Consider the following 18,614-nt stretch of genomic DNA (forward strand, 5'->3'; position numbering starts at 1 on the left):
GGCAAAGGTCAGGTTGAAGGAAATCATAACACAACACTTGGCGTCTCTTTAAAGGGAAGTTGGTCTCATATGTATATTAGGCTTTCTTGCCACAGTAAATCTTGGAGACAAAGACAAGAAAGCAGACAGACACTGGCACAGCCCCTGTATGTAAAGTTAGTGGCAGGCTGATACATAAATCCACATACACTGTAACAGCTCTGGTCCCATGGGTCTAAGCTTCTGTCTCTGCCTGAGGGGCTGGGAAGGGTGTGACCAAGATGCTCTAAAACCAGAGCCTCACACTCTTCCTCTCTTCACTAAACTGAAGGGGGAAAGAGTGTACAGCCTGGTTATACTCACTGTTGACCTTTTGATGTCTAAGTCAATATTTTCTCTTTTTCTTCCCTCTATCACCCCACCTTCCCCATCTCCCCGGTGGTGACAGAGACGGAGGACACAGGGGTCTGTAATTAGCTGGTTGACCTCGGGGTTGGGTTGTGTGACCCCAGCAGCCGCGAAGCGCAGATCCAGCCTGATCAGATGAGTAGTTCTGAGGGATCAGTGGTTGAAAGACAGCCGCCTCCGCGCCTCAGCCAACCCGGTCACATTAGCCAGCGCGGCCGAGAGGGGCACAGTTACAGGAGCCCAGCTGCCGAGCCCAAACAGAGTCACAAACACCTGTCTGGGTAGAGTACAAACATACAGACACGCGCTTTTCAACATCCACAGACACCGATGGCGGCTACAAAACACACTACCTGCCGCCACTCAAGGAAAGGAGGTGGAGGAGGGGGGGGCTGAGGGGTAACCTGACCCAGGTAGGGGAAGGATAGGGGTGGGAGGGGAGGGAGGAGCAGTGCTGGCCCTTGGTCAAGTGCCTTGTATTCCACAAACAGGCCGCATCCAGTTACACTCTACCTGAGACGCCGAGCCTGAGGAGAGGATTCAAAGAAAAGCATGTGGACCCTCCCTTTGGTGCGCCTGCTCTGGCTAATGGAGATTTTACTTTGAGAAAAACACACTCTGATTTGTTCACTGAACAAGTATCCAGGGATTTAGAGAGTGAGAATCAAGACATGCTCCATTCTTCTGGCTCAGTTCATGTGTAATTATGTTTTTTTTTCCAGCTGCAGAAGTATTAAAAGCATTGAAATGCGGTGGCAGAGGTACCTACGAGCAGGTCGATAATTGGTAAATGTGGCTCAGCTGTCTTTGCTGCCTCCACCGCTCACTACACTAATTAAAAGCAGCGAGACGGGAGAAAGGGAGAGAGTGTCATCAAGGACACGCTGGGAGACGTACACCTGAGACGGCACAGTCACCGATGCTCCGGGCACATCAGCATGACCTGAACGCCGGCGCTGTTTGAAGTTGTGACAGAGAGAAAAGGGAGACAAAAGTGTCTGGATCTGAAACTGTTGCCCGTGGGGGGGAATAAAGAGATGGGAAGAAACAGAGAGGAGAGGAGAGAGCACATGAAAAGAGAGTGAGGGGATGAAAATGTTGTAGATTGAGAGGAAAAGAAGGGGAAAAGGACACAGAGAGTGTGAAAGTTGAGGCATCTTCTTTAGGATACTTATTATTTAGTCTCACTTTCCATCGCTCAGCGCTCATTCATCTCTACCTCTTTACCTCTCTCAAGTCATCGTGTTTACACAAGCTGTTCCTGCCATTTCCCTGTTGTCTAACCCTCTCCTGTTTTTTCCTCCGTCTTTCCCCTCTTTCTTTGTCTTTTTCCTGCTGGTTGGAAATCTGCAAGGCTTGCTCATCGGCGCCAGCCTCTGTTAATCCCCTCCCAAAGCACCTTAGCAACGCTAGGAATTTAGAGATGCTAAAAAAAACACCACACGACGACAACGACAACAACTGTTCTTAACACTGGGCTCATATTGGCAAGAGTGGCCACATCTTGAGATGTGTGTGTGTTTTCCATAAGTAGTTCAGAACAATCTGGAAGGGTGTGATAACCAAGGATCTCTCAAGAGTGTGTGTGTGCGCATGAGCGTGCGTCTGAATGTGCGTGTGTGTGCACAGAGTGGGAGCGTATGTTTGTGTGATATAGTTCCTATAACACCAGCAACCTGGTAATCACCGCGTGTAGTCACCTGAGATGCTCATTATCTTGTCCCCGTGCACGTTCTGCCTGTGTCTGTTCACCGAGTTCACACACCACACACCGCCGGACCCCGAGTCTCACAAGTGTTCATCTTTGTGTGGATGGTTTGAACACACCTGAATGAGTCAATGATAGAGCGAGAGGCTGAGCGAGGGAACAAAATATGAATTATTAGAGGGAGCCGTGAAACAACTTGTGTTATTATGGGCCTAACTTTGATGTAAGCCAAATGCCTTGATGAAAAAAAAAAAATCAATAAAGCAAGGTTACAACGCTCACAGCAATTACGCTGTTAGTTATTTTTCATTTGTTGGCTTTGCGGTTTTCACACAGATTTAACACACAGATCACCCCCTCCTCCTCCTCCCTCTTTCTCTACCTAAAATCAATTACTTAGGGGCAATGGTAAAATAATTGAGGGCGCATTTAGGCCTTGAAATTAATACATGGTTTAAATGTTAAAACTTTTCCATAACTTCTCGCTTTGAGGTATTAATTTACCTCCTAAATTGAAAAAAAAAAAAAAGACAGGAAAGCTCTACATTTTATTCTTAAGCAGCAATAAAATGCAAGGAGTTATTCTTTTTTTTTTTCCAGCAAAGCTAAAACAACAGTAAAACAGACTGTACAATGTAGGTGTAGAGTAACAAAGACCTGTCTCACAAGATGACAGTTAATCCATGAAGACAACTGTACTAATAGTAGTAGCTTTTTTAAAAAATTCAAATGACAAATGACATGTAGATTCATGCACAGGAAAGAAGAGATTATCTGAATAATAAATGTTTCTGCTTCTCTTGATAAAAGACAGTCCAGACAGTTTTTCCTGGACAATAAACCTTCTACTGATGCTGTGGTCCCTCTGGTGCCAGATCAGTACATGTTTCTTATTGGGCTGGTCAAACAGCATATTAAATACAATCAAGGCTGTAGAAATATTCATTACAGGCATTTTGACGGATTTTACAAATCTGGAAATGCAGCGGCGTTCTTGGAAAACATGCCAACTGAGGGACTAAGAGTATTAAGACAGTGAAGCTGGCTCCAGTGAAAGGGACTGGGGAAGGGGAGCTGTTGCAGACACTGCTGTTTTTTTGTTTGTTTGATAGTGCTTGGTTTTGCTGATATGGGTGAAATATGGGGCTGTTTTTTTTAAATCTTCAGGTAAGCCACATAAGACAAAATAAAATCTCCACATGCTCTGAAATCAGACACTGTACTTAGATACAAAACATTAGGCGATAGGAAGATGGGGTGGTGTAATTAAGGGGTTTAGAGTAGGTAGCATCACATGGTAAAGAGTGAATGGAGGAAATTTGGGGCTTTGACTGTCGCTGACATTTTCCAAAAGGTCTTTTCTCCCACAGAACCTATCTTCTAGTGCTCGTTGTAATGATGGCCTGCCAGCAGAGGAGACAAGGTGCTATCTGTTAATCACAGGCCCCCTCGGTGATCCATGTCCACTGGTGATAGCCGTGGTGGACACTTTGCTGGAAGGGAGAGACAGACAGAGAGAGAGAGGACAAAGAAAGGATATTGATTTGCAGTTATATCAAATGTCAAAAGTCAATAAATAAAGACACAGCAGCATTGAGCAAATATAACCCTGTAGATGTCAGTTTATAAAATAACAAAAACATACTGTGCTCAATGCGTACATGTCATAGATAGAAACACACACACACACACACACACACACACGTGCATGGTTCACTGAGCTGAATATTTAATAGACATGAGGTTATCAATTAAATTACAAATGAATCAAATGTATGCCATGCCTTAAACAGTCTGATAGCTGACAACAATCTAATGGCTCTGGAAACAAATTGAGTAGGGTTATAATCATTAAGGACAATTTATCTGTACCGTAAGGACATATTGCTGTGACATACACATCCTTCAGTTGTTCCAATCTGACCTATCTAAACGACCCAGTTTGTTGATCACTTGACCCCACAGAGTTCAAAGGTCAGCCAGTTCAAACAGCTATCAGCGTGCAGCAGGCACCATAAAACTGCTGTTTCTTACTTGAACACTTTGACCCCTCATTAACCCGGTCTCTGTACCACACTGAGAATTATCACCTGCTGCCACACAGGAGCAGAAAGCCTTTACAGCATCTGGTGGGTGTGTACGCGTGTGGGCCAGCGATAGAGAGACACTGCAGGTGTGTTGCAAACAGTGCTCTGTTGAGTGAATGGTTAGTTAGTGAGAGTCGCTGGGTGGGTTTCCATCCACCTGTTTTTAATGTGCTTTTTTGATTTGCGCGTAAAGATGTGAGTGGAAACGCCAAAAATAAAAATAATCCTGAACTAGAATGGCACTCAGAGCGCGTACTTCCGCCAGGGCCCACATAGTCCCCTTTTGTACTCACTCATAAGTACCAGCCACCTAAATACCTCTTTTTCATCAAGATACATTCATTATTCCCTGAGAAATTAACGAAAATGTGGAAAAACACCCTACCCCTCGCAATGCTCTTATTCCGATTCCCACCAAAGTTAATGGGGCCTATTCTGGGCTGAAACTCTTCCTCCTGAGAAAACCAACCAACCAACAAACAAACAGACACGAGAGAAAAAAACGTTCTTGGTGAAGATAAATTTAGCAAAAAAAAAAAATGTCACACTGTATTGATTAAAGCAAAAAGGGACAAAATGCACTAGAAAAACAGACGTGTGAATAAATCATGACGTACATAAAGCGTCTGTCATACAGCCACAAGTGCCGGTTGTCAGTTTGTAGCTTTTATATATCGCTGGCTTCCACTGAAACTGACTGATTGTCTGAACTAGAGTGTGGACACTCGACCGGAACCGGAGTCATGACATGACAAGCTGGGTTCGGACAAAATTTTAGACATTTGGTCTGGGTTCGGGTTGGATCTCTGTCACACCAGCAGTAGTTACTGCCTGGACGTAGCTCCAGTTCTGTATGAGTATGTTTGCCAGCATAGATTTTTTTTGTGTGTGTTTTATTTCATATCTATGTGCATAGAACAATGACTTTTCACTGTGAGCTACAAAGATCATGTCTGTAATCGGCATAAACAAGCAAGCTGTAACCACGGAAACAACTGCATGACGGGGAAACACAAACTTTGGACAGAAAAATGCAATCTCTAGTCTGAACACACCATTAAGACAGTCCGCTGCTCGATGAACTACCTGCTAATAATCTCATAACGGTAGTGCAGTTTCTTTTGCCGATTTTCTTGAAATTGGTGCTACATTTGGAAGGAAAGCTGGCTAGTGAGAGTGTCAGCCAACCAGTTGTTGAGACATTTTATTAAAAAACATAAATGTCAACCTCATGATGGCACATGAAGAAAAGTTAGAAAATGTAGATACATAATCTAAGAATCATACCCTTGAGACCATGAACCTCTGAACAACATTTCATGGCAATACTTTTTTTTTTAAAAGTCTAGACCAAAGGGGACTGCTGCTAGCATGGCTAAAAACAGAGTACAAACAGAGAGAGAGACTGCATAAAAGCCTTTAAGATACTGAGATGCAATATTTTAGGGTAAGAATGTGTCTTTGTAGAAGAATCTGCTCAACTATGGACATGAAGTAGGGAAGAAACAGAAAGTAAGAAAGAAAATAATCATGATCTGCTTCTTAGGCCATCACTTTCAAACTGTGTCAAACTGCTTCTTCTGTCACTCCTGAGCAAAAAGTTTGAGCAAATTATTTATCATGAACCGCATGCTTTGATGTGTGTGTTATACATTCATCTGAAAAAAAAAAAAAGGTTTTGGATATGATCTAATGATATAATGCTATCGCTAGTTGAAAATAAAATGATGGTGATTCAATTCTGATGTAGATCCTGGTTTGTTGCGCATATTAAGTGAGGAACATTCATTAACATCGTATTCCAAATTCCTCATTTTGCTCCTGGACAACCCAAGTTTGTTTGTCTCTGTGAAAGAAACTCTTTGTGGAGCCACTAGTGTTGAAAGAAAAAGAAAAAAAAGAAAAACTAAGAGTTAAATACTGGGCCAAAGATCCTTCCTTCAAGTATACAAAACAGGAGGATTGTAGAGGACACTTAAAACTTATGGTGTGACCCATACTTGATGCTTTGTTTGCCTCAAATTATTGGGACACTGGTATTAACATGTCTGACCTGAAAAAGGCACGCAGAGAGCCGGAGAAAATGGGACTTTTGTAAGGAGTTTGAAGAGACAGTCACGTTTCCTCATACTTATTAACTTTCTTTTGGATCTCATGTAGATTTATGTCATACAAACAAGGTCGTCAATGAGACAGTGTTAAGAGTTTCCTCTCCAACACATCTCTGCATGTGACTATTGCTGCTCATTCTCATGCTGTCCTTTGCACCTTCATTATGATACTGTGGTGGGGAATGAGCTGCAGCTACACTGATTACTCGTCCTTGGGGTCTTGTCTGATTGTCTGGCTGCTGGTGTTTCTTGCCCCGTTGGATCTATTTTCAAGGATGTTACCACATTCTGAGATTTCAGCAATTACTTTGCTGAGTACAGTGTTAATAGAGCTGATGGCCAGAGCCACACAAGTAAAAATCCACATGTCAAGGACTTGGCAAAATTGGCACCCCAACTGGAGAGACTTCTTCTCCAGAATGAACCATTGTTGTGTGGACGGTGCAGTGACAAGACCTGAAAGCATGGCACAACAAATCTGCAGCCAGAGGCAGATGGTGGCTTCTACAATTGTGTTTGTGTTTGAGGAGATAATGAAAGTTTGATCGTGTCATTCTGCTTATGTTGCCAGTCTTATTTTGGAACACAGTGGCCGGGTTTCAATCAAAGTGTTTTTTTGCGCATTTTGAAATACTGCATTAGAAAAGATTGATGGACACAGCAAAACTGTGAAAAACCTTTCTCAATTTCATGAAAAAGCTTTTAGGGCTAATTTGTTAGTGAGTTGATTGTTGAGTCTCATTCCCAACTCGTCAAATGCTGACGCTCTCAGTTGGTAGACCGTGTTGGCCACCAACCTAAAGCGTCAGTATTTGACCACTTTGGAATGAGACTCAAACATCCGCTAGCTTACAAGTTGGACTTTTAAGGAGGTTTGTTAGTTAATGTGCTTGATGGTGAGATGGTGAGAGATGAAAAATGGCAGCAGATCCAAGCGTTCTCTTCAATGCTTGACACAGATCGGACATAACCTTCCTCACATTGACACGTGACATAGAAATGTCATATTTTCATCGTGTTTCCGCCATTGTTTTTCAGCATTTGAAGTTGCGGCGGTATTATTGTTTTCCAACTGGAGAAATGGCCCCACCTACTGCTTATCTTGATGAACCAACTCAATAATAATCGCTTGGAAACAAGATCTCACTTACATTTTCATTTACTGATTTTCTTGAAATTCGGTTATAATTTGTGATACATTTGGATGGAAACCTGATTAGTGATATAATTACTGTTATATGCAGTTGCTTGACTCTGTTAAAGGCTTCAATAAAATTAGTGGGACGACATATTGTTTGAGCCGGTTATACGATATGAATTCTGTACACATCATAGGATAATTAAAATTGCATTTTAAGAATTGAACATGAAACATCATCCCTGCTGCCCGTGGACCGCAGCAGGATGTAAGACAATTTAAGGAGGTATAGTTACAGCTGGCATTCCGGCTGTAACTACAGGAGTGTTTATTCAAATTTGTTTATACTGTATTTTTCAGTAATTTTCTGTACTTGCGAAGCAATTCACACGGTATTTACTTTGCCCTTGTTGACAGAATCCCCTCATTTCCTGCTGAGAGACGTCTATTGTCATCACGGAGTCTAAGACTCCATTTCCACCAAAAATACCCACAATTTGCTTTATGCTGCTTCATTTGAATGAAATCCCCACTTGTTTGCACCTCTCCTCCCATCTGTGTGCATGCACCACCTCTGCACTGAACACAAAAATACCAAGCAGATGCACAAAACGCATTTTAAGGATAGCAAAAATAAACATGTCGTAATTCTGCTTTTGCTATTGGCTATTAAGTCCACTTTTATCAGTAACTGAAATCTGCAACTTTAGTAAAACATAGCTACTGTCTGTCTCCTTGTATGGTTATAAACCTGTCTCCTACATAATATGTTTGTATTATACTAATTTACGATGCCTAAAATCTTAAGCTGCTGTGTTTCAGTGATCGGCAATATTTCTTTAAACCCAGGAAGAGTCGGGTTAAGGTGGATGGTTGGACTGAAACCCTCATAAATCATCAACTCTGACTGTTCACAATAGATTTTTTTTTTAGATTAACAGATTAGATTAGAATAGATGGATTTTTTGGCCACTTGGGGGCAGCAGAACAAGCTGAAAACAAAACACTGATGTATTATCTCTTTATAAAGTTGGGGGACATTTGAGCAAACTGTTGCCTGACATAAACATTTGTCTCTTCAGCTACAAAATGCTCCACTATATTCACCAGCTAGTTGCTAACTTGATCTGTTGTCAGATGCAGGTAGTATACAGGTGGCGGGTTTATCAAAAATGGTTTACTTGAACTTTGACTAAGTAGAAAGTAAAAACTTTTACCCTCTGTAGTTTAGATGCCACAAGCAGACATCTTAGGAAAAGCCTATGTTCACAGTTTCAGTATGAACCCTTTGTGTTGGCAGTGAACCATTAGCAAATATGTTGATTATAACATTTCTATATTGGTAATAATATGATTCAGGCAAAAATCCTTTTCCTACAGAAAATATTTGTTTCAACCCTGTTAAGTTATTTCAAAGCAGGAATGGGAAGAGTTTAATGGTCTTCTTCACAAATCCCATTTACACAAGTCTGAATATAATTTTTTTTAAACAACTGTATAGCTCGGACGTGTCCACATGCGAAGAATGCTGCAATTTTCTGCAGAATTTTCAGCTAGAGGACTTTTCTAGGGTTTAGACACATATTGTACATGTTGCATTTTGAGATCTAAATGTCTTAAAGAATAGAATAAATGTCTTAAAATCAAAATAATGAATAAATTAAAATAATTGTATTTTCCACCAGAGGGTTTTGAAACAGTTATACTGCAATAAAGACAGAAAATATAATTGAATAGTTAAATGAATTAATAAAATGTGTATTTCTGAGGGCTTTTTAGAGATATTTAGTGGCTCCTCGTGCTTTCTTAGGTGTGTGGTGCTGTGCTGGGTGACTTTGGACTGATGACCTCAGTAAAATCCTGCCTACAGCCCTGATTGGGAGTCTCCTCCTCTCTCCATTCAGTGATGGACAGTGAGGCCACTCAGTATGCTACACCCCCACCTCCCTAACTTCCATCTTCTTCAAACTTATTCTTTCCTTTCTCCTCCTTCCTCCAAAAACCTCCCCGGTTCCTGTGGAGTGGCTGGTTTTGTGTGGCCCCAGCACTGTCCCGTTTTTTATCACCCCTCTGACGGGTTACCCCGGTCCCCCTCGCACCTGCGCCGCTCCCAGGTCCCTACAGGAATGCGCTGGGGCTTGTAATCGCCTTTGTGGGGGCCATTGAGTTGTATGGCTGACTGAAACTTCCCAACCTCACAGCGCGCTGGCCGCTGAATGGGGCTCAGCGTGGGGCGGCTCTCCAAACCACGGCCGCTGCCAAATTCCTACAGTGGCGCTCCACAATCACTCCCACACAGGCCCCGATATACCGCCAGGCAGAAGGGACGGGGAGGGGGTGGTGGTGGTGGTGGTGGTGTGTGCATGTGTTGGGCAGAGAGATGGAAAAGTCTACATTTAACTCCAAACAAGACGGCCACTTTTTATGCGTTTCATCGCCACTCTGGCTGGCGCACTTTGTCACTTTTCGATTAGTTGTTGGAGTGAAACAGTGATTCAGAGCAACAATAAACCAAATATGATTTTTGCTTTTTTTCATTTCTTTTTTTTTTTTTCATTTTAATATCTCACCTCTTGTCAAAAAGTTCCAGTGCAGATGCTATTCCAACAACGGAGAAATCTGAAAAATAAAAAAAAAGGAAAAGAAAAAAAAGGCGTTTGAATGGTGGACAAAGTTTGGAAAAATAAAGCAATTTCTCATAACTTTCAGGACATTCGTGCTGCGTTTCGGTGCATTAGGTCTGTGTGCCGGCATACAGCGTGGTAGCTGTGGGTAGATAGAGCAGCACTGCAGGATTAAGAGGCAGCAAGATTGTTAAACATGTCAACGTGTAATTGCACGATAAGGCCCTTCCGAGGAATTCATTGGCCCAGTTGCTTTCTCTATTCCGCGCTAATCTCGCCCGGCACATTCGCTCTGTGCAATCTGTCTCCATAATCTTCTGTGACAGAGCGGGCGACGAGAGCAGGCTGCTTGGTAATTTTTTTAGGAAAGGGGGGGAGACGCGGAGAAAATATGCAGAGGCGTGATAAAGTGACGCTAATTATCCCCATTTAGGACAGGGAGTGCAAGGGATCGGGGCTTTACGAGCAACCGAGTGTGCGCCGGAGCTGATGGCCTCCTAGCACAGAATATATCGGTGGCTACAAGATAAGAGTATCGCGCGGTGGAGAGATTTATTGGCCGGTCAGCTAAACACACGCGCGCGCACGCATAAACAAGCCACACACGCACAGAAGCACGCACACACGCCGCGCTGCCACATTCCCTGTATACGTTGCACCCTACACTTACCCCTCTTCCACCTCAAGGTGTAATTTATTCGGGTTAAATTTGCCAGAACGCTCCTCTTTTTAGCCTGGCGATGCGCCGTGACGCGCTCCGCCTCTCCGGGCTTTCACTGTTAATCCGCATCTCTTCACATCAACAGATAAGATGCTAAAACACACGAGGAGGCCATCCCGTGCCATAGGCTGCTGCGCTGCGCTGCGCCCCGGAGAGATGTCTCCATAGATGGCAGTTTGTCTTTTGAGGGGGTTTTTGGAATTTAAACTAATTTCCAGACATTGTTCCTGTGATTTCCTTCAATAGATTAATGCGCAGCCAGACGTTACACGCTCCACTATGAGGCCTAACAGGTTTAATTGACATGCCATGCAAGTCTTCATCAGTGTGAAATAGGCCCTTTAACTATGTATTTGAGATTAATTGATTTTTTTTTTAAATACCTAAGTAGGCATAAATTTCCCTCATTTGCATGTGTATGCTTATTAGCCTGAATCTACATATGAGGCCTACAGGCAATAAAAAAGATGTACATGTCAAAACCAGCTGTGACCTGTCAAAAATGACGTCATTTTCAGACTAATTTCTCATTATTTCGAGAGGATTAATAGTCTGAATGTGTGTTTTTGTTTCCTCCAACATGTCTGATCCATAATGAAGGTGTTTCAGTCAAAGGAACCTAAACTCAGTCATCTAAAATCAAACATCTGCAGCTTTGAAATTGTGATGAGTCATCAGTAACCCCATAAACTACTTGTCACGAGTGTGTTCGGTCACTGGGAGGTCCAGTCTGTGCAACAGTTTGGGCTGTGCGCGGGCGAGGAGCGTTAAATCTGGACTTGTTTCATGCGCAGCTCTGTGCAACTGACTCTTATATTTTGATGAGTTAAGATGTTTCTCCTTCCTCTAAAATGAGCGACAGTTTATTCTTTAGTAGTGCTGATATCAAACATGGATTTATTGTTCAAATCTCCGCTTGTGCCTCTTGCACTTTTCCCTTTAACAGTGTCAACCTGTGCAGCCTCACAGCTAAAGTAAAAGATGGAGGGACCAACGGGAAAAATAACAAGTATTAAAGACGTGATTTATCATCTTTGAACATTGTTCGTTTGATTAGCGAGAAAATACAGCTAAATAAATCGTGATTTTTTGTGATTTTGTGAATATTTTTCTTTGGTGTCTGTAGTATTGTTGAGCACGTGAATTAAGTGAATTAAGCTATATTACCTTTCAGTTCAAGTATTTTTTTTATTTTTTTCTCTCAAGTATAAACCATTAAATCCCATTAAGACAGATAAAGTGGATGATTAAAAGAAGTCCATGTCCCGAGGGGCAGTGGATGAAATGAACCATCTCAGGTGTGAGATCGCTGAAAATCCTTTAAGTCTTTTAATGTGTTATATACAAAAAAAACACCCTTTTATCACTTAACTGATCATTATATATTATTCATTAGAACCTCTTCCTTATTAGTCTCGTGATTTATGTCAAGTGTTCAAAACAGAATCAGTGAAATTACATCAAGTCTTCACACCGAATCACAAAATGTCTCTGAGTGCAGCAGAATGATCTGAAACTATTTTAGTGATTTATTGTTCATATTCATGTTCGCCTAATAAGAAACCATTTTTAAGAAGTCTCTAGTATAAAAAATGTGCCTTTATCACAGGTTGTTGAAGTTTTGTTTAAGAGCAGGTCGTCATTTAAAATATGATGTGATAAAATCCAGGACTGGAAGTCTGACAGGTTAAATAAAAAAATTAAATAGAGATCTGCTAAGTGATCAATAAAAATGATTAGAAATAGGTTAAAATTAAAAATTGCTAACTTTTTTCTGCTTAAATTTTCTATAAACACAGTCACCCCTCATAAGCCGTTACCATGGTGAAATTACATGTGTTAATGACATAATTTATAAATCTCGTATTGGTTAATAAATGAGGACGTTTCGTTGATAACACTTACAGGTGGTTTGTCATATGAGGCCTTCACTTACTCTATAAAAATATTTTTCTTTTGTTATTGATGTTTGTTTGAGAAAATGTACAAAAACAAATGCGTCAGGAATCATATTTATATAAAAATGAGAGTGTGAGCCATCATCAGCTTGGCCTGCTGTAAATATTCAAAATGAAACGTGAGTATAGTTCGGCCTGCACGCCACTGAAATATGGAAAAATCTTTTTCCTTCAAATGTATAAATAAATGTCATAACCCAGATGAAAGTTTAACCCATGAAACAACAACACTCTACCAACATGGCTCTCTCGCAGGCCTGCAGACTGTAGCTTTTACGCACAATTACGCACAAACAATCAGGCTATTTAAAAGCTCGTGGGACCTGTGTCCACAGCGGTGTCAGAATTTAAACAGGTGGCTATTTGTCTCGAGAGGAGGCTCGATGATAATCTTGTGTACTAAAACGTGAAAGACACTCCTGTGTGAGAACACTGTGAAAATAATCAATCTAAGACCGTTGTCTTAAGAATCAAAGCAACATCTTGTGAAATTTATTCAATTCTTCTTCATTGCAATATCAGGGCTTTTCACTCGCAGAAAAGCACTTAAATTACAACAGCAGTTGCCCGTCATCCTTTGAAATATTAAAATTATTCACAATTTACAATAATTAGAGTGTTACAATAAAAAGAGATGATTTTTTTTTCCAAGAATTAAGACACAGGCTTCTGCAAATGAACACAAATGTTTAAAGAATATGACTTTCCCATATCTTTTAAAGCACTTTCTTAAGATTATGACACGTTTTCTCATTTTCAAATAAGTTACAGAAACCCCCCGAAATTATGAGACAATTAAACCAAATACTCCCCATGTGAACCTGGCGGATCCCTCAACTAAGACTGTGAAGTAAATGGACAAAAAGATGATAGCACAATAACCAATAATCTCAGCATCATATTCGTTATATAATTCCACTGGTGGCTATTGAAAAAAAGCCGAGATGAATATGCTATTTACCCTTCATTTACAATAAACATTCTGTACAAAATGCAGGTAGTTCTCGGGACCGGGGTTATTTAGAAAAGAGGTAAATATTTGGTTATGTGTTCGTTTGCAGTTTTCAATTATAATGTGAGTTCTAAATGTGTGTTAGAGGGACCGTCCCGTTCACTCCAGCCGTGGCGCTCTGGTAATGCTGCGGCAAGGCATGGAGTCTACTTTGCATTGACGGGTCCCCCGGCTCTCCGGTCGGTAAATACATGCTTATCATCTCTCTCAAGTCTCCGGGGCAAGGACCCCGTGAGTGTGTGCTGCTGACGGGAGGGCTTACACTCGGCTCCGACTTCACAAGCGACCCTAACGTCCCCATGGCAGCCGAGGAGGAGACGCCGGAGCCCTGGTGCTGCGTGTAGGTGATCCCGCCGTAGCCGGATGGAGAAGCGTTCATGTAGCTCTGAGAGTTTGAGATGGGGCTGTACTGCAGGGCTGTCATGTCGTAGCGGTGCATTGGCTGGGGGTTGTGTGAGTGATGGTGGTGTGAGTGGTGGTGGTGGTGCGCTCCGCTCCCCGGGTGCTGGCTGTAGGCGAGCTGAGCCTCCTGCATCATCGCTGCGGCCGCCGCGGCTGCAGCCACCTGCCCCGAGTACGCACCGTTCGCCCAGCCGTTCATGTGCGCGTAGCCGGAGCTGGCGGAGCCTCCGTGACCCCCGGGGCTCTCTAACCTCTGTCCGACCCCGGATGAACCCATTCCGACTCCTAAACCAACTCCACCGCCCCCACTGGGCCCAGAAAGCAGTCCACCGGCGAGGGAATATTTGTCCTTTTTCAGCAGCGTCTTGGTCTTCCGTCTGGGCCGGTACTTGTAATCCGGATGCTCCTTCATGTGCATGGCTCGCAACCGTTTCGCCTCGTCGATGAAAGGGCGCTTCTCAGCCTCGGACATCACCTTCCACTCGGCGCCCAGCCGTTTGCTGATCTCAGAGTTGTGCATTTTGGGATTCTCCTGTGCCATCTTTCTCCGCTGCCCACGGGACCACACCATGAACGCGTTCATCGGTCTCTTCACCCGCTCCTGGTTCGCTTTGGACCCACTGTTCGGCCCCGTTTGCCCCGTGGTCGTGTTCGTTTGGGGGCCGGGGGAATGGAGGTCAGTTTCCATCATCATGCTATACATTCACCTGGATTTAAACTTCGCCACCAACAGAGAAAAAAAGTCTATTTCGAGATAGCTCAGGCGCACGAGATCGGGTGCGCACAGGATGACTGGTTTACAAAATTAAGATTCTAAGCCCGAATGAATCAATACGAGATCAAAATTAATCCGAAAAGGGATGTAAAATGTTCTCCAACCAGTTTTCACCCTGTCTTCGCCTGGGTTGGTTCACATCCACTGTGATAGAATGCGCATTGGAGCCACTTTCCCTGTCGGAGTTGAGAAGTTGGTTAAAGCGGCGGCCATATGATGCGCACTGACAGCGGTTAAATGAGCCACAAGCGGCCAATGAGGCTCCAGCAGCAGAGTGATTTGCATGGCGTTTGGTCAGGTGACTAGAGGACCATAGAGGAAGAACACACCGGAGGAGGAGGAGGAGGAGAAGGAGGAGGCAGAAAAGGAGGGTCAATCCCACAAATAGCACAAGGCATTTGAAATTTCCAAACACGCTCTCAGAGACTTGAGCGAAACAAAAATAACTAAGATTTGTTAGCGGTGAAAAAGCGGCCAAAAGGTGGGTGCAGTCTGTGATTACGATGAGTCAAACATCTTAACATATTTTTAAAAAACATGGGTATGGTTGCTCGATTTTTATTTATTTATTTTTTTAAAAAAAGCTTCCATATCAAGCAGCTTTAAAATTCCCTGGCGCCAGTAAAAGTTTGGCTAAAATAATTCTTCACCCTCCACTTTCTCTTTATGTTTGAGCTTGAAAATCAGAACATTTCCTCCCCATCTTTAACACGTTTTTCTCAGATTCACTGCGCGTCCTAGAGGCCTGGGTCCTCCTGTGCTTCATGCACTAGAATTAAACCACAGCCTACTCAAACCAATTGCGTCTGAGACGACTTGATGCTCAACCAGCGCCTCACAATCCATTTTTCTCTCTCTCCCTGCAGGTATGTAATTAAGGTATGTAATAAATAGCAGGTGACGGAGAGAGAAATTACACACACTCACTGCAGAAGATGATGTGAGAGAGATTTGTGAAAAGATAAAAGAAAAAAACTACAACAACAACAAAAACAACAACAACAAAAAAAACGGTTGGTCTAAGAGGAGAAGCCCCTGAGGATGGATAGCCATATAATGACGTGAAATTGGCGAGGCAAAGCGCCGTGATCGCCGTCTGCTGGTGGTGCTGAATGCGTCCTGGTCATGCCTGTGTGTGTGTGTGTGCGCGCAGCTGAAAATGTAAACTGCTGCTGTTGTCATTTTTAGTGGACTGATACACTTTATGTTCCTTATTAAATATCCGAGGGAACCCGTGCGCAAACCGCGAGAGGAGGAAACAGGTCTATGTGCGCTCGGGTCCCGCGCATATATAATTCAGATTTCACAGCTGACCTCCCCTGAAAAGCCCAATCAACCTCTAATTGAAAGGGAAAACGAAATACCACTTCCCGCGGCGAGACTAACGATTTAATCATTCCATCGTTCTTTGCTGTTTTTTCTTTTTTTTTCCTCTTTATTTTAATTGGAGCTAAGCTTGATCTAGCCCTGTGTTCAGGGCCCGAGGGAGCGGGATCACTCGGATGGATCCAGGCGTCTTTGGTAAATGGGGTTAACGGGATATCACAATGGTCAATAAAACGTTTCCAGTGGTTCCGGGCCATGTGGCTTAAGGCCCGAGGAAGATGACAGTATCATGCTGACACCCGGAGAGCTCCGGGGCGGCTGCTGCCAGTGAAGCCATCACACCAGCAAACAAATAAACAAACAAGAGGAATGAAGAAAAATCATAGTGACGCTTCTTGTAATAAATGAAAATAACACTGAGAGCTTAAAGGGGCTGAAAAAAATATGATTAAAAATATAAAGCCTATATTTCATCATGTAAAAGTGAGGGTTCATATTTTATTGATCAAATACAAAACGATTTTTAATTTAGATTTTGACGTTTTTGTTTTTTAAAAATTTAACAAATCACCTCTTAAAGACGTTTTTTAAGCATTGATCCATACCTTAATATAAATGAATTATTACTTAATACGAGACGTCACAAACAATGTATCCACAATGTTAAAGTCACACAATTTGGTGAAGCACATTAATTAAAGTTAAATTAAAAAAGGAAAGAGAGACTTGTCACGATAGATTCAAGGATCGAGCGGGAATAATCATAAAACTATCATTATTATTATTATTATTATTATTATTATTATTATTATTATGTTCTTTTCATTGTGGAGTGGATTTAGGATTGCAGAGGATTAGCCTTTACACCGGCCCCTGTTTACTCTCTCTGTCACCCCCCATCAGTCACTCCTCTTTTAACAAACCTCCTTTCAAAAAAACCTTCTCGCTCCTTTGTGCGCGGCCTCTGCAACAGGATGCGTGCACTGCGATGACGGTGCACGACCGTGGGGCCAAGGGTCAAAGCAGTTATCCAACACCCCCCACATAGGCTACACACCCTCCATCCCCCCATAACTGAATACATAAATAAATAAGAGAATGATTGTGGATGAACACAGGTACACGTTACGCACAGCGGGGGTCATTGTGGTTTTTAATCTCGGCAAACTCCTGCATCCATCGCACAGAAATATAAAACTCCACACCGATTGTATCTAGGTTACCCCCCTTTCTCCCTAAAGCTGTTAAGCCGCAACGGCAATTTCCGCGTGCGGTGCGTGGCTGCGCGTGTGCGCACAAGCCAGCGCGCGTGGAACTGGGTGGTATTTGCGAGTTGCGATCACCTGCGGGTGACCCGTCACAAACTGGGTTAAGCAAGAGAGAGCGATTGTGTTCAAGCTTCAGTCTAAAGATGGAGCAAAATATCTAAAGATGTGACGATCAGCTTCAACTTCTTTCACCCCTCCCACCCGTAGAAACACCGAGAGAATCATGTCACCTAAATGCTGCGTAAAACCATCCCGCCTTTAATAAACACTCCTCTAATTTACAGCATGCATTTTTTTAGTTAATCCAACAGAATTAAATAGGCACACATGATAGCCACTCACTCCCGAGCAGATCAGTAGCCGATAATGTCACTTCAGAAAATTAAAGTGAGTCGGTTAGAGAGCAACTGGTAGCAGCAGCAGCAGCACGAGCCACAGAGCTGCGCGCCCTGCTGGATCTCACATGTCCCAAAATAAAACCACAGCCTGCAGCTAGAAACACATATTATCTGCACAGCAGAGCGCAGACGTTCCCAGTAAAGACACTTGTTTCAGTATGCGCAATCGCATTTCCCTAAAAAAAATGCATTAATTCCACTTTACGCATCAACAAAAATAGATTTTACGCACAAAATATAGAGTAATACTGCATCTATAGGTTAAAAACCTATATAAAAAATCCTTTTCTTGCGTGCGGAATTGTCATATTCAGACTTACGCATGTTCCCCTCGTTCCCTCTACTCCAGACCAAGTGGGCAGATTTCTCCCTCCATACTCCTAAAGCCGTCCTAAACCCTTCCAAAGCTTCATGTAAGACCGCTACTCCCACTACAATCTGGCCGCTCGAGTGCCAAGGCCATCCATGCCCGGTGCCCAAACCCACCACTCAACACACACTGAGGGGCAGAGACGAGAAGAAATGACATTTATTATACACTCTAAAAAAGACAATTCCAAGTTATTGTTTCTCTCTGCGAAAGGGGCTTGCTTCTAACATAATGAAGCGTCTTTTGTGTGGCTCGGAACAATACAAAACAAGTATTCTAATAAATAGCCACTTTTTTTTTTTTTTTTTTTTTTTTTTTTGGCTCTCCAG

General features: G+C 42.7%; 1 protein-coding gene across 1 annotated transcript; it reads right to left on the bottom strand.

Moving 5' to 3' along the window:
* Positions 1 to 13,816: 13,816 nt before the first annotated feature.
* On the bottom strand, positions 13,817 to 14,851 carry sox1a (SRY-box transcription factor 1a). Its single transcript, XM_073473720.1, has one exon. It carries the CDS (start codon positions 14,849 to 14,851, stop codon positions 13,817 to 13,819), a length of 1,035 nt encoding a protein of 344 aa, XP_073329821.1.
* Positions 14,852 to 18,614: the final 3,763 nt, after the last annotated feature.

Source organism: Pagrus major, chromosome 9 (assembly GCF_040436345.1).
Source record: "Pagrus major chromosome 9, Pma_NU_1.0".
In the NCBI taxonomy this organism is placed as follows: Eukaryota; Metazoa; Chordata; class Actinopteri; order Spariformes; family Sparidae; genus Pagrus; species Pagrus major.